The 14,166-nt window shown below is 52.3% G+C and overlaps 2 protein-coding genes across 7 annotated transcripts; both read right to left on the minus strand.

Annotated features, from left to right (window-relative positions):
• Window positions 1-3,993: 3,993 nt before the first annotated feature.
• Window positions 3,994-11,550, minus strand: KCNAB3 (potassium voltage-gated channel subfamily A regulatory beta subunit 3). Of its 6 annotated transcripts, XM_004058529.4 has the most exons (14): window positions 11,288-11,550; window positions 9,878-9,921; window positions 9,752-9,789; window positions 9,439-9,518; window positions 8,182-8,226; window positions 8,054-8,098; window positions 7,806-7,849; window positions 7,221-7,307; window positions 6,539-6,624; window positions 6,270-6,390; window positions 6,093-6,187; window positions 5,836-5,956; window positions 5,584-5,672; window positions 3,994-5,307 (listed from the first exon to the last, which is right to left on the minus strand). In XM_004058529.4, the coding sequence occupies exons 1-14, from the start codon at window positions 11,527-11,529 to the stop codon at window positions 5,230-5,232; spliced, it is 1,215 nt and encodes a 404-aa protein (XP_004058577.3). In that variant the 5' UTR covers window positions 11,530-11,550; the 3' UTR covers window positions 3,994-5,229. The 6 variants fall into 6 exon arrangements, with proteins under 6 accessions (XP_004058577.3, XP_018868710.1, XP_018868704.3 ...); XM_019013165.3 differs by lacking the exon at window positions 7,221-7,307; XM_019013159.3 differs by lacking the exon at window positions 5,584-5,672.
• An 895-nt stretch (window positions 11,551-12,445) lies between these two features.
• On the minus strand, window positions 12,446-14,162 carry TRAPPC1 (trafficking protein particle complex subunit 1). The gene is made up of 5 exons (XM_004058530.4): window positions 14,038-14,162; window positions 13,829-13,927; window positions 13,604-13,674; window positions 13,109-13,247; window positions 12,446-12,831 (listed from the first exon to the last, which is right to left on the minus strand). Exons 2-5 carry the CDS (start codon window positions 13,925-13,927, stop codon window positions 12,703-12,705), a joined length of 438 nt encoding a protein of 145 aa, XP_004058578.1. The 5' UTR covers window positions 14,038-14,162; the 3' UTR covers window positions 12,446-12,702.
• Window positions 14,163-14,166: the final 4 nt, after the last annotated feature.

Genomic DNA, 14,166 nt, shown 5'->3' on the forward strand with positions numbered 1-14,166 from the left:
GAACTTTTGAATGGTATTGTCTGTGATCATGGGAGAAGCTGTCTACTTATTACAGTGATGCTGTCACAATTCAAAACTTTTTGGTCTTAAAAAAGGACTGGTAGGGCCAGGCATGGTGGCTCTTGCCTGTAATCCCAGCATTTTGGGAGGCCGAGGTGGGTGGATCACTTGAGGTCAGGAGTTCAAGACCAGCCTGGCCAAATGGTGAAACCCCATCTCTACTAAAAATACAAAAATTAGCCGGGGGTGGTGGCTCACACCTGTAGTCCCAGCTATTTGGGAGGCTGAGGCACGAGAATTGCTTGAACCTGGGAGGTGGAGGTTGCAGTGAGCCGAGATCACGCCACTGCACTCCAGACTGAGCAACAGAATGAGACTCGGTCTCAAAAAAAAAAAAAAGGGGGGGGGGGTACTGGTAGGTATCTGTTGTTAATAAATACATGATGGGCCGAGTGTGGTGGCTTATGCCTGTAATCCCAGCACTCTGGGAGGCCGAGACGGGCAGGTTGCCTAAGCTTAGGAGTTCACGACCAGCCTGGGCAACACAGGGAAACCCTGTCTCTACTAAAATACAAAAAATTAGCTGGGCGTGGCGGCGTGCACCTGTAGCCCCAGCTACTCAGGAGGCTGAGGTGGGAGAATTCCTTGAACCCAGGAGACAGAGATTGCAGTGAGCTGAGATCGTGCCAATGTACTCCAGCCTGGGCAACAGGGTGAGACTCTATCTCAAAAAAAAAAAAAAAAAAAAACTTTTAATGTGGTGGTAGATTAATGGTGGCCCCAAATTCCTTTGCAATGTGACTTTGCTGCATCTCACATCAAGAATTGGGGTCTCTTTCTCTATCCCTTGAATCTGGGCTGGTCTTGTAACTAGTTTTGACCAATAGATGTGGCAGAAGTGATGTGTGAGTTCTGGAACCTAGTCCTTCAGAGGCCTTGTAGCTTCTGCCTTTGTCCCCTTGGAACACTCCCTGAGACCACCATGTGAGGATGAGGCCACACGGAGGAGCGCCAGCCAACAACCAGACATGCTGGTGAGGCCATTTTGCATTTTCCTGCTCGGCTCACCTGCCATTTGAGTGCAGCCACGTGAGTGAGCCTAGGTGAAAACAGCAAAGGAACTCCCAGCAAACCCACAGAATCGTGAAAAAGAACAGTTTTTAAAAGTTATTTCTACTGAGTGTGGTGGCTCACACCTGTAATCCTAGCACTTTGGGAGGCCAAGATGGAAGGATAACTTGAGCTCGGGAATTTTGAGATCAGCCTGGGAATCGTGGTGAGACCCCATCATTACAAAAAAAAAGAAAAAAGCCAGGCTCAGTGGTGCACATCGTCCCAGCTACTCAGTAGGCTGAGGTGGGAGGATCACTTGAGCCTCAGGACTTCGAAGCTGCACTGAGCCGTGATCATGTCAGTGCACTCCAGCCTGGGTGACAGAGCGAGACCCCCGCCTCTTAAAAATAAATAAAAAGTGGCTGGGCGCGGTGGCTCACGCCTGTAATCCCAGCACTTTGGGAGGCCGAGGCAGGCAGATCACAAGATCAGGAGATCAAGACCCTCTTGGACAACAAGGTGAAATCCCGTCTCTACTAAAAAAACAAAAATTAGCTGGGCGTGGTGGCACGTATCTGTAATCCCAGCTACTGGGGAGGCTGAGGCAGGAGAATCGCTTGAACTAGGGAGTCGGAGGTTGCAGTGAGCCAAGATCGCCACTGCACTCCAGTCTGGCGACAGAGCGAGACTCCATCTCTAAATAAATAAATAAATAAATAAATAAATAAATAAATGGTAGCTGGGTGTGGTGGCTCACGCCTGTAATCCCAGCACTTTGGGAGGCCGAGGCAGGTGGATCAACAGATCAGGAGTTCAAGACCAGCCTGGCCAAGATGGTGAAACCCTGTCTCTACTAAAAATACAAAAAATTAGTTGAGCATGGTGGCACTCGCCTGTAGTCCCAGCTACTCAGGAGGGTGAGGCAGGAGAATCGCTTGAACCCGGGAGAGGGAGGTTGCAGTGAGCTGAGATCACGCAACTGTACTCCAGCCTGAGTGACAGAGCGAGACTCCATCTCAAATAAAATACAATACAATAAAATAAAAATAAATAAAAAGTTATCTCAGGCCATTAACTTTGGTGGTGATTTGTTGTGTATCAATAGATAACGGATATAGAGGGTTTCCTACTGTTTTTTTTCCCTGTATGATAAATATATTTTTTGAGACAGGAGCTTGCTCTGACCATCAGGCTGGAGTGTAGTGGCATAATCTTGGCTCACTACAGCCTTGATCTCCCAGACTCAAGCCACCTACCCACCTCAAGCTCTGAGTAGCTGGGACTACACAGGTATGAGCTACCATGCCCAGCTAATTCTTGTATCTTTGTAGAGATGGGGTCTCCCCATGTTGTCCAGGCTGGTCTTGAACCCCTGGGCTCAAGTGATCCCACCTGCCTTGGCCTCCCAAAGTGCTTGGATTACAGGTGTGAGCCACTGCGCCCGGCCTAGATAAATATAACATTGTAACGTGCCCTGTAAGTCCCTGTGTGTTCTGAACTTACCCCTTCCTTCCTTCCTTCCAGACAGAGTCTTGCTCCGTCGCCCAGGCTGGAGTGCAGTGGCGCAATCTCAGCTCATTGCAACCTCTGCCTCCTGGGCTCAAGTGATTCTCCTGCCTCAGCCTTCTGGGTAGCTGGGACTACAGGTGGGTGTCACCATGCCCGGCTAATTTTATTTTTATTTTTATTTTTTATTTTTAGTAGAGATAGGTTTTCGCCATGTTGGCCAGGCTGGTCTCAAACTCCTGATCTCAAGTAATCCACCAGCCTCAGCCTCCCAAAGTACTGGGATTACAGGCGTGAGCCACCGCACCCAGCCATTACCCATGTCTCACTTTCTGTTCTGTTCCTCTCTAGACACTCTGGCTTTGGGTACTTTTGGCTTGTATGTTCTTTTCTGCCACAGGCCTTAGCATATGCTCTTAACCCTCTTGCTTAACCCTTATTAACACCTATTCATGCTTCAGCTCTCAGCGTAACCTCACCATGTCAAATAACCACTACAGACTCAGTAATACCATGTGCTTTCCTCTGGACTTTGGACAAGAAGTTTGTATTTATTTGGTGGTTCTGTGATTGTCTCTCTCCTCAGCAAGATATATGAAGGTTCTGAGTCTGGTTTTGTTCACCCTTGTATCCCTGTGCTATACCATAATAGGACTCAGTAGACAAATACTTGCTAAATTAATGAATGAGGTGGGTGATAAATATGGCAAATGTCTATATGCAAAGGAGGCGTGACAATAAAGGAAGGTTTTTTTTTTTTTTAATCAAGGCGTTTCCAAACTCTCTCTGAAGGTAATTCTAGGAGGAGTGGTGTTTGTTTGTTTGTTTGTTTTTAATATTTTGAGCAATGGGACAGGGTTCATTAAAATAAGTGCATAACCCTCTAAGATAACTATTTAAGGAGAATCCTATTTGGGATTGATAAATTCTCGTATGTTACAGAATAACTAATCATAGTTTAGTCTTATATTTTACTTCTTTGTTTCCTCCACAGTCTTGCAAAATGAGTGGGAGATGATGGGGTGGATTTAAGTATTAATTAGTTGATGCAGTTGGCTGCTAATCCAGTAAATGGCATGCTGCTGACTTTTCTCTTTTGGAAATTGGTTTTACTTTGCTTGCCCAGCTTTTGGATCAAGGCGGGATGAGGATGGGTAGAAGGGAGATGGGCAGGTTGTATTTAAGGAAGGCAGAGCTCATCCTCCTCTACCTTGTGATCTTTAAGGTTGTAACTTTCCACCCAATTCTGTTCCAGTAAAATGATAACATCTTTCCTTCTCTCTGTATTCCCTCAACCTCAGACCATTCTTCACTTTACCTCTCCACCAAATCACAAAGCCTCAACCTCAGAACAGCATCTCCCCCTCAGCCACAAGTTCCTTGGCATATGTGTGGGTGTCCGGCGAGAGAGAAATGAGAAGTACAAGGAACAAGTATGGCTAATATTACTTTAAATACAAACAAATAAAGGCAGATAGCTAAGTCTTTCATAGAAAGAGGAGGAACAAAATTATGAAGCCAGATTTCTGGGTTCTAAGGAATGTGGTAGCTGAAGGAAGAAAACTGGGGCCTGGGGTATCTGGTGTCTTGGTCCTTGATGAGAACAGTGACTAGGAGCCCGATGCCTGGGTCACCAAGGTGAATGAGCAATGGAGAGAAAGCTAATGCTAGCAGATTTCTAATGTTAGGGGGCGAGAGGGCCAGACAAGTGAGACTGTGACCCTAACCTCCCAAGCCCCTGCAACTTTAGACACTGTGAGGATCAAGCTGAGGTTTATTTACAGTTACCTGGGAAGTCTTACAGAGAAGGGGCCATCATTATTGCTTTAGGGTTATTGCCAGGAGGAAGACTGCAGTTCCCCACTGCCAGGTAGGAGGCCCTGCTCAAGGCTCAAAAGTCTATACCCAGACGTTTTATTTATTTATTTTTTTTAAATCAAGGCGTCCCTGCCCGTGACGGAAAGGCTGTCACTAATTCCTGCCAAGAACAGCCCAACTGTTTTCCAAGGACCACCCCGGCCACTTTCACCAGACTGCAGCGTAGATGTGCTATTACGTTTCCCTCTACCTTTGTCAGTGCTGTGCCACTGTAGACCCCACCCTGACCGCCCTCCTCCACCTCTGGGCTGGGAGGCTGGTTTCCCAAAGATTATCATTTACTTCCTGCCAGGACCAGCCTGGCTTCCTTCGTACCGAATACGCTAAGAGCCCCATTTCCTATGTTCCAGATGACATCACAACTCACTCACTAGGTTATTACCCTTTGATGACATTTCAAGGGCCCCTTTTGAGGTACACTGCATGTTTCTTGTATGTGCTGGGTTTTTGTTTTTGTTTTCTTTTCTGGGCCTCGGGAATAAGGGGAGGAGAGTAGGGGGCGAGACGAAGTGGCAGAGAGCCGACGGGGAGTAGCTCATGCCCGGGATTTGCAAGAAGGGCCTAGAAAGACGCAGCAGGGGGCGGGCGTACTACTTTCTCTCTCGACCCCACTGCAAAAGGATATGGCTTTGTTCATGCGTATCACTACTCGAAGCCGGGACTCGTTGGTGGGCGGGGCTAGTCTGGCTCCGGCCGCTGCGTGGAGGGATCCGGAGCGGGAGAGGCGGCTGCGAGGAGCGGGGCTCGGGCGGGTGCAGCGACACCGGGCTGGGTCCCTGCGCCCGCGACGGACTACTTCTTGGAATGCGGCTTGTTTCCCAGGAGCCCGTCTATTTCCATCACTGTCTGCGGGGTCAGCTGGCTCAGCACCTGGAGGAGAGTGGGATGGTGGCGACGGCAGCCCATGCTGGGTCACTGAGAAAGGGCATGGGGTTCCAGTAGCCGGGGAAGCACCACAGTGGGGTCAAGTGGCAAGGCAAGAGCCGCAGCTGTGCCGGTGCCTCGCTTTCCGGCCCTGGGACCTCTCACCTGCAAAGTGAGGACTTTGTAGTGGGTGACCTGACAGAGCCATCCTGGGTTGGATAGCGTGGCTTTGACTCCTGGGGAGGGGGACAGATAGGCTCTGCCTCTGAGTCCCCGGCTCACCTGTAGCGCGCCCAGGTGTTCTATCAACTGCTCCGCACTCGACACCCCCAGCAAGACAGAGCTGACACCCTCACTGCGGAGACACCACGCTGGGGCCAGAGGAGGAAAAAAAGAGGACTGATGGGGAACAGTGACCACATAGATTTCATAAGTGTCTCTGAAGACAAGCGTCCTCCCTAGGGACAAACCAGTTTTAGGATGGGCTTGGGAGCATGTCAGGAGACAGGGCCCCTGCAGGGTGCAATGTCTCACCAATAGCAAGCTGGGCCACGGTGCAGCCCAGCTGGTGAGCGACAGGAAGAAGGTCCATGACTTTGGCTTGTTGCTTCTTGCCATCTTCACTCTGCACTTTGTCCTTGAGCCACTGGTAGCCCTGGAGGCCAAGAAGAATCAACAGAAGACCCCGCCATCACCACCACCACCACCACACTCACAAAGCAGCCCCCCGTAACTCCCCCCAAAGCAGCCCATATAGCCCAGTCCTGCCATCGAGAGCCCCCAGATCTCACCTTGATGGAGGCCCTGCAAGTATCTGGGACTCGCCCATCATACTTGTTAGTAATGAGACCACAGGCTAGAGGGTACCAAGTGACTGATCCAACTCCTAAGGGAAGAACACTGGGTGTCAGGAAAAGGACCTAGCCATGGATGAGGCTAAGGTAAAGGCAGGGATGAGGGCTGCAAACCAATCTTGTGGTAGAGCTCTGGCAGCTGCATCTCCACCTTCTCCCTCTGAAACAGATGGTGCTCCGCTTGTTCACACACTGGAGGAATCAGATTGAACTGTCTGGCCATGGAGTAGGCCTCCTGGGTTGGGGTTGGGGAAAAGAAAGTGGTCAGAGCACTACTTCCGTTTTCTTCTCTGCCTTCTCCCCCAGTGCAGTGGGCTTTGGAGTAACCACGTGAAAAGTGGGAACCGGTTGTGGGACGGGGCAAGGTGGGGTCACACACTCACCATGATTTCTGCAGCCCCCCATCGGGATGTCCCCCAGTATAGGGCCAGGCCCTGGTTGATGACATAGGTCATGGCTCGCACAATCTCTAGGTACACAGGAGAGGGAAAGCCTTACTGTCAGACCCCTGGAATCTAAGACTCCAGATTTGCAGACCTCCACCTGCCCCACCAAGGCCCCAGGCAACTCTATGGAGTCATGAAAGTTAATATCTACTCTTTGCCTCTCTTCCTGTCCACATCCTGGAGTCTCAGCCTCCACTGTGGAGTTTTGGAGGCCTTCTGAGCAGGGGCTGGCTTCCTGCTGAGGGTTTGAGGAAGTGCTCAATTTTTGTATTTTAGATTTTTTGAGACAGGGTCTCACTCTGTCACTCAGGATGTAGTTCAGTGGTGCAATCATAGCTCACTGTGGCCTCAAACTCCTGGGCTTGAATGATCCTCCTGCCTCAGCCTCCTGAATAGCTGGGAGTACAAGGCACACACCACCACAGCTAGCTAATTTTAAAACATTTTTTGTAGAGACAGGGTCTTGCTATGTTGCCCAGGCTGTTCTCGAACTCCAGGCCCCAAGTGATCCTCCTGCCTTGGCCTCCCAACGTCCTGGGATTACAGGAATGAGCCACCGCACCCAGTGAGGAAGTGCTCAGTTTTGAAGGACTGTAAGGTTTGGGGGTGCTGCTTTTACCCTCCATAGGACAGTTGGGGTCTGAGCGATTGGCAAAGACAATGTCCACGTATCCCAGCTGGAGGCGTTCCAGGGATCCTCGCAAGCCTGGAGGTGGGGTAGGGAGAAGAAGATAAGCACCTCAGCTTCAGTGTACTAAGAATTCAGGCCACCAGGCGTGGTGGCTCATGCCTATAATCCCAGCACTTTGGGAGGCTGAGGTGGGCGGATCACCTGAGGTCAGGAGTTTGAGACCAGCCTGGCTAACATGGTGAAACCCTGTTTCTACTAAAAATACAAAAAATTAGCCAGGCGTGATGGCGTGCGCCTGTAATCCCAGTTACTCGAGACGCTGAGGTAGGAGAATCCCTTGAACCCGGGAGGAGGAGGTTGCAGTGAGCCGAGATCGTGCCATTACACTCCAGCCTGGACAACAAGAGTGAAACTCCGTCTCAAAAAAAAAAAAAAAAAAAAAGAATTCAGACCTTGCCCCCTTGCCATGGCCACCTAAATCCCTATTCAAAGCCTCCAGAAGTTCAGAGAATGTTCCCTACTCCTCTGGCTTCCATATCCCCTCACTTTGGGTTTCCAGCCCCTAACTCTCACCCTCAATGATGTGCTTTCGGCTTAAACCTCGCTCGGTTTCTGCCCTGTAGGAAAAGGTAAGTCAAAGATGAGATGTGACAAAGATAGGAGACCAGGGCTGGCTTGGAGCCATAAGGAAATGGGATTGCACGAGTCTTCACAGGCACGGTGCGGACCTGGTGCAGGATAGCTGTCCCCACCCCCACCCCATACACCTTCACACATTCTTTGTAGGCCTTCTCCACAATTGCAGTGGGGCAGCCACTTACTGTCCTCCCCAAAAAATCTTGGTAGTGATGACATAGCTTGATCTCCTGGAAGAATAGAAATGGGAGAACCAGTAAGAAAAGGATTTTTGGGTGATCACATCCCCAGCAACCCCCCAAAACAGTCTCACCTCCAACCTTTGCTCTTGAGGATGTTGCCTAGGGTTCTTTCAGCCCTAAAAGAAACATAAGGCAGAGCCACTGATCCCTTCTAGGCCAATCAATTCCTTCCTCTCCTCCCCACCTTTTCCTCTCTTGCAAAGTAGGATATAAACCAGGAGTCCATTTCAGCTCACAGCCCCATCCTGGACAAAATAAGAGGTCTGTTGGAACTAGGGGTGTAGTTGTATAGTTTTCATCACATATTCAACAAATATCTGTTGTGCATTAGCTGTGTACCAAGCCCTGCTGTGGGTGCCAAAAAGATAGAATAGGATGAGGGGAGAGGGGCCAACTATGGTGGAGCCAGGAAGGACACTGCCTTGTCTGGCTTCAACTATCTGGGTTGCCCTCCCCCTTCTTTGAGCCTCTGCAAAATCCCACCCGTCCTCCAAAGCTCAGCTCAAATTCTGCCTCATCCATAATGTGTTCTCTGAGTGCCACAATCTATGGTCCAGCCTTCTGGTCAGCTTCCACAGAATTGGCTACATAATTTAGCATAAAATTATGAGCTCACTTGTGACAAGTCTTAAGTTGTCATGGTGGACTGTTACTGAAATGTTTTACCGTTGTTTAATCTTTCCTATTGCCCTTTTTTTTTCCTTTAACCACTTAGACTGTGTGCACTTTCGCAGACATGTTGATTCTTCCCAGAAGCAGCACCTGCTCTGTGCTAGGCTCTGTGTGGGTACTTGGGGAAGAGCAAGACAAGTTCCATGGAAGGAGGCCTCTGACTTGAGCAGCTAATATAGCTGCATAAACCACGAATTGCGTGTCAGAAGGCAGTCCACAGTGCTTTAGGAGCTCATGGTGGGGGAGGGGGTGACCAACTCTGGGGAGTTGGGCAAAGTTCTTGAAGGAGCGGACACTTGGGTCAAGTCTTGAAGATGAGCAGAAGTGTTTGCTTGATGGGGAAGAGGCAGGGTAGGTCATCCTAGGTTTTCCCTGCTCCTAGTGTGAAACGGCATGATGTGTTTGAAAATTCATCTTTGTAGTTGCACATAACTAATGCCTCAGATATATTTGTTGCCTTTATTTAATGTAGCTGCACAGTACGCCCATTGACTTCTAAGCCAGAGAGGGACTAATGTTGGGACTGTAGCTCCTACAGTGCTTTCGGGTCCCTCCGCCAAAAGGTTGGACCTTCACGTTCTCAGAAGTCCCAGGGTTCTTTAGAGGGTCCTCTCAGCCTTCCAAATGGAGCTTAGCTCTTTCACCCCAGTCCTTACTTTCCTGCTGCGTACACTTCGGCGGTGTCAAACAGGTTTACACCATGCTCATAGGCTACAGTCAGCACATCCTCTGCTGTCTAGGGAGGTGAAAGAGGTAAAGATCAACTACTGCTCCTCAGTTACCTCCCTCACTGTACTCTAACCCATCACATCTCAGCCCTGGGTTCTCTAGTCTCTCCCCTCTCCCCATCCTCCAGCCTCAGATCCCTCATTCCCTGTGCTTGTTGTCCAAACCCCTATCCAGGTTCACTTCCCTTTTTTCAAGTTCCCTCACCCCCACCACCCTGATTCTAGGTCCGATAACTTATACCTCATCTGAGATCTGAGAACCAAATGTGACCCAGGTACCTGCAAGAGAGAAGCCAGGCACATGAGAACTGCAGGGGGCAGACCATGAAAGAATGCCCTCCTTTCCTTAATCCCTATTCTGACTCACCTAGGCCAAGACAGGATACCCGAAGACCAGACTTCCCTAGGTTCCTGCAAGATACAGAAGCAGCGGGAAGGGCTGGAGCCTCCATTATGGACTTAGATTATCAGCCCCCAGCTCCTCTCCTTCCAGACTGAGAAGCCCTCAGGTGTCTCAGTCCAAAGAAACTAGACCCAGTGGGCCTATAAGATTGGGCAAGTGCTATCTCCAGAGCAGAGGTCCTAGGAATTTTCTCAAAAGGACAAGTGAACCATATGTGACTGTTCCTCTGGAGCCCTGTCCAGAGTCTCCATTCTCTCTTATCACATTGAAGACGTGCAGTCTGGTTTGTCCTTCTTCTGGGGTCTTGTCTGTGTTTGAGTCATCTGTGGGTTGTGTGCAGTGAGGGGCTGGGAGGAATTTTGTTTGATTGTGGTGAGTTTGTGAGACCAGGCCCTCAGGCAGAGTGCTGTGCCAAATGGTAGATGGCAGGTTGGAAGAGGTAAACCAAGTCAAGTTCAGGCATTCAGACAGACAGGGGTCCCTGGCTAGGCTAGGCAGATGGGCCTGGAGGAAAGGCAGATTGAGGACCTGGGGGGAGGGGGGAGAGTAAGACAGAAAAGCCTAGTTCTCCCTCTCCACTCCCTCTGTTCCTATTGACTTGTGAAGACTATCTCTGAACCAGTGAGCCCCCTCATTCTCCCAAAGCCCCCAACCCAGGTGTCAGCTCAGCTTTCCAATCAGGGCCACCATATAGAGGGGATCAGATTCCTCAGGTGACAAAGCAGGTCAGATCAGTGACCTCAGCTCACTCCCAAGCAGGAGCCCCTCCTCTACCCCCTACTTCAAGTTCTGAGCTTCTGGTCCGGCAGTCCTCTGAGATAAAGTCAGTTACATTTCAGTCTACCCAGACCCTGTCCCTCAGCATGGAGATGAAAAATGTGGTCCATCCTTCCCACAGGCCCCACTCCCCTTGCACCCAAGAAAGGTCACAGAAGACCTAGCCTTTGGGGCAGGCAGGGGCAGTATCTGGGTCAGGCACCCCGAGCAGGCCAGAGTGAGAAGCTGATTCCCTCCCTCCACTCCCCAGGACACGGACCCAAGGACACTCCACTGGAGGAGGCATAGCCTGGAGATCCGTGTAGCGTGGAGATCCGTGCATCCCTGACCTTCCCAGGGGTAAGGAGGGAAGCTCAGGGGCATCCCCTGGGTCTGACAGGACCCGGTCAACCTTGGTAAACTTGATTCTCGTAGTCAGGGGTATCGACAGAAACCAAGAGAGGGACAAAGTGAGGGAGTGCGAGAGACAGAAAGAAGAGATGGAAAGAAGGAAGACCTACTTAGTGAAGTTTGAAGGGGTCTTGGCGGCCATCTCAAGAAGTCTCAGGGGTCCCGAAAGGAAAGCGGAAGGGGTGGGCTGCCCGGCCACCCCCATACCTGTATTTCATGCCAGTGCCTCGGCCGGTGCTCTCTCGGAGGGCCCCAGCGGGCGCTGGGGGTCGGGGAACCAGTGCAGCTCGGGCCTTGGGGCCAGACCCTCCACCCCCCGGAGGATTCCCGTGCGCCCCGCCGGCCGGCCCGCCATTACCGCCCCCGGGGCCTGGCCGGGGTCCACACAGACGGTCCTCACTGCTCCGGCTGCGAAGGTTCTGCTCGGTACACGCGATAGACACCTGCATGCTGGCTGGCCGGGGCGGGGGAGGGGGCTCCGAGGGGACGGGAGGGGGGAGCAGGGAAGCCCGAGGGCTGACGACCGGGGGCGTAGTGGGGCGAACCCCGGCAGAGCGGGAAGGCTGAGGAGGCTGCGGCGGGAGCCGCCAGGCAGAATCGGGCCCGCGGGGGCGGGCTGCTGGAGGTCGCGAGGTTTGCGGCGGGAGGGAAGAAACGCGGGGGGCGCCAGGAGTGGAGATATTCAGTTACGGGGGACACAGGTGCAAGGATTAGGAGGGGGAAACGGATGAGGGTAAAGGTCGAGGATGAGGTAAAGGTCTCGGAGGATAAGGACCCAGGGGGAAGCGGGGCGGGAGAGAGATACCACTTCAGCGCGAACCGCTGCGGGACCCGCTGGGCTCCCAGCCGCGTCGGCAGCGGGCCCAGCTCATCAGCATGCAGGCACCGCCTCCTCATCTGCATAGAGCCGCCCTCCTCCCAGCCAACCCTGCCGCTCATCTGCATAAGCCCCGCCTGCCGAAGGCTCTGCAGCTTGAATATTTTCTGAGCGGAATTGGGGAGGATGGCTCCTGCACCCTCTGGGACCCAAGGGCTGTCAGGCTCCCCCCGGCCCAGTGATTCTCAATCGGGAGGGAATGTATCTCCCAGCGTACTTTTGGCAAGGTTTGGAGATATTTTTGATTTCACGCCTGTGCTATCAGCATCTAGTGGGTGGTGGCCAGGGATGCTGCTAAAATCCTACAAAGCACAGGACAGTCCCCACAATAAAGAATTATCCAGCTCAAAGCAACAATATTCCCACGGTTGAGAAACCCATCCGCAAAGCCACTTCGTGGCCCTCCAGGGGGTGTGGCTGCCCTACTTTCCGCCTTCATGCGTGGGGCAGGACTGAGAGGGCCCTCAAACCAACACGCTCAGGCCGCAGAGAGTGACAAAAAGTTTATTCTGTGCTTCTCGCAGCATTAGGCAGGGGATAAAACTGGAGAGAGGGCCTGGTGTGGAGGTGGAGGGACTCTGTGGGCTTCACTCTGGTAGGAGGAGAGCATCAGAGCAGGCCTTTAGGCTGTTGCTCTGGGCAGGGGGTGGGGGTGCGGGGGCTTACAGTGGGGGCCCTTAGTTGGCACAGGTTCGGAAGGGCCCCAGGCAGACATGAATTCTCCTGAGACTTGAGGTAGGTTGCTTCAGCCAGCCCGGGCGGAGAAGAAGGGCAGAGAGCGAACATAGGAGTCCAGTCGGGAGCGAAAGAGCTCACTTTGCACAGTTTGGCCCAGCGGGCACAGGGGATTCTTCACCACCAGCTCCACATACAGCTATGGAAAGGGAAGATGTTAGAGCCAGGCTCTGGATACTTCTGGTTTTTAGCCCCAAACCTTGTATAACCTCAGGGGTGTGTGAATGCACAAGGAATAAGGGCTGGAAGGCAAGCCCTCTCTGAGGAGAAAGTGGTGGTGGGAGTTAAGAACCTAAGGGCCCCTGAGAAAACTCTTGAGTTGAGCAAACATATAGTAGGATTGGGGCAGGGGAGATGAGGGAGTCTTGGGGTTCTGAAGAGCTCTGGGGGATGGGTCCCGTGGGGCTGGCACTGACCGCACTGTAGATGTGGTGCAGCACATCTCGGATGGGTCCCACGCCCAAGTCAGTATTCATGACAACTTTGATCCCAGTGGGCGTCTCGTAGTAATGGAGTTTGTAACGGCTAGTTTGGAAGGCCAGGAAGCCATCCTTCCTGCAGAGATTAGGAGGGTGTTAAAGAATGGGAGCAGAATCTCTCCCAAAGAGACACTTCTGATCCCCGCAAACATCGACTCCCTCTTTATCTAAACATATCCTTTGTAGAAGCCTGGTTGAGTAAAGACATCGCCCATCGTCACCCCTCAATTTAGCCCCCACCAACCTCTCTACTTTCAGACCCTCCCCACCCCCACTCCTGCCAGCTCCAGCACTCTCGCTCCGGACTCAGCCTCTCTTAAGTACCCTTTCCCCCCTCTGGAGGCCAATGCTCCTTCCACTTCAGAAAGTTTCCCCCATCCCCAAATTCCCAAGGCTAGCCCTCCTCCCAACATCTTTTCTGACTCCGCGTACATGTCTAGCGGGGACATCTTGCTGACAAACGAGCGGATAGAGAAGAGCATCCCGTACATCAGCTTATACTCCTGGAGGGAGAGGGGCAGAGTTAGCTCTCGGTTGATGCAGGAGACGGGGTGGGGGGTGGGAACGAGCTGGGGTTTGGAGAGGAGGGGCTGGGTTGGGACTATAGGTGTTTGGAGATGAGAGGTCGCCCGGGCTGCACCGGGGCCCTCTCGTCACCTCCTCCTTGGGAATCCCTGCTTGCTTCTTGCGGTGCCATTCGCTGTAGTGCAGACACACTCCATTCCGGTCAAACAGGTACAGGTTGTGGACAGTCATCTGCAGGGCAGGGAGTGTGAGCCTCGCTCCGGGGCCGCCCCCACTCCGTGGGCTCGGGTTCCCGGACCCACAGCCTTCCAACCAGGTGGGGACCCCACCCACGGACTCACCGGAACTGCTCCGAGTGCCCGTCAAGAGTTACTTCCGGTTTCCACGGACTCCGCCCCTTAGGGGGGTTCTCACCCGGCCGCGGCTGGGCATTAACTCCGCTCCAGTGCCGCTTGTCAGACTCCGCCTCC

This window comes from Gorilla gorilla, chromosome 19 (genome assembly GCF_029281585.2).
Source record: "Gorilla gorilla gorilla isolate KB3781 chromosome 19, NHGRI_mGorGor1-v2.1_pri, whole genome shotgun sequence".
Taxonomy (NCBI): Eukaryota; Metazoa; Chordata; class Mammalia; order Primates; family Hominidae; genus Gorilla; species Gorilla gorilla.

What these genes read in the sequence shown, in the direction of transcription:
- KCNAB3 (XM_019013159.3), bottom strand. Translation starts at nt 11,529, where the DNA reads ATGCAGGTGTCTATCGCGTGTACCGAGCAGAACCTTCGCAGCCGGAGC. An exon ending in GAAGTGTACGCAGCAGGAAA is followed by an intron (nt 8,227 to 9,438) that starts GTAAGGACTGGG and finishes TGTTTCTTTTAG; the next exon opens with GGCTGAAAGAACCCTAGGCA. An exon ending in AGAGCTCTACCACAAGATTG is followed by an intron (nt 6,188 to 6,269) that starts GTTTGCAGCCCT and finishes TTCTTCCCTTAG; the next exon opens with GAGTTGGATCAGTCACTTGG.
- TRAPPC1 (XM_004058530.4), bottom strand. Translation starts at nt 13,927, where the DNA reads ATGACTGTCCACAACCTGTACCTGTTTGACCGGAATGGAGTGTGTCTG. An exon ending in CAGGGATTCCCAAGGAGGAG is followed by an intron (nt 13,675 to 13,828) that starts GTGACGAGAGGG and finishes CTCTCCCTCCAG; the next exon opens with GAGTATAAGCTGATGTACGG. An exon ending in AAGATGTCCCCGCTAGACAT is followed by an intron (nt 13,248 to 13,603) that starts GTACGCGGAGTC and finishes TAATCTCTGCAG; the next exon opens with GAAGGATGGCTTCCTGGCCT.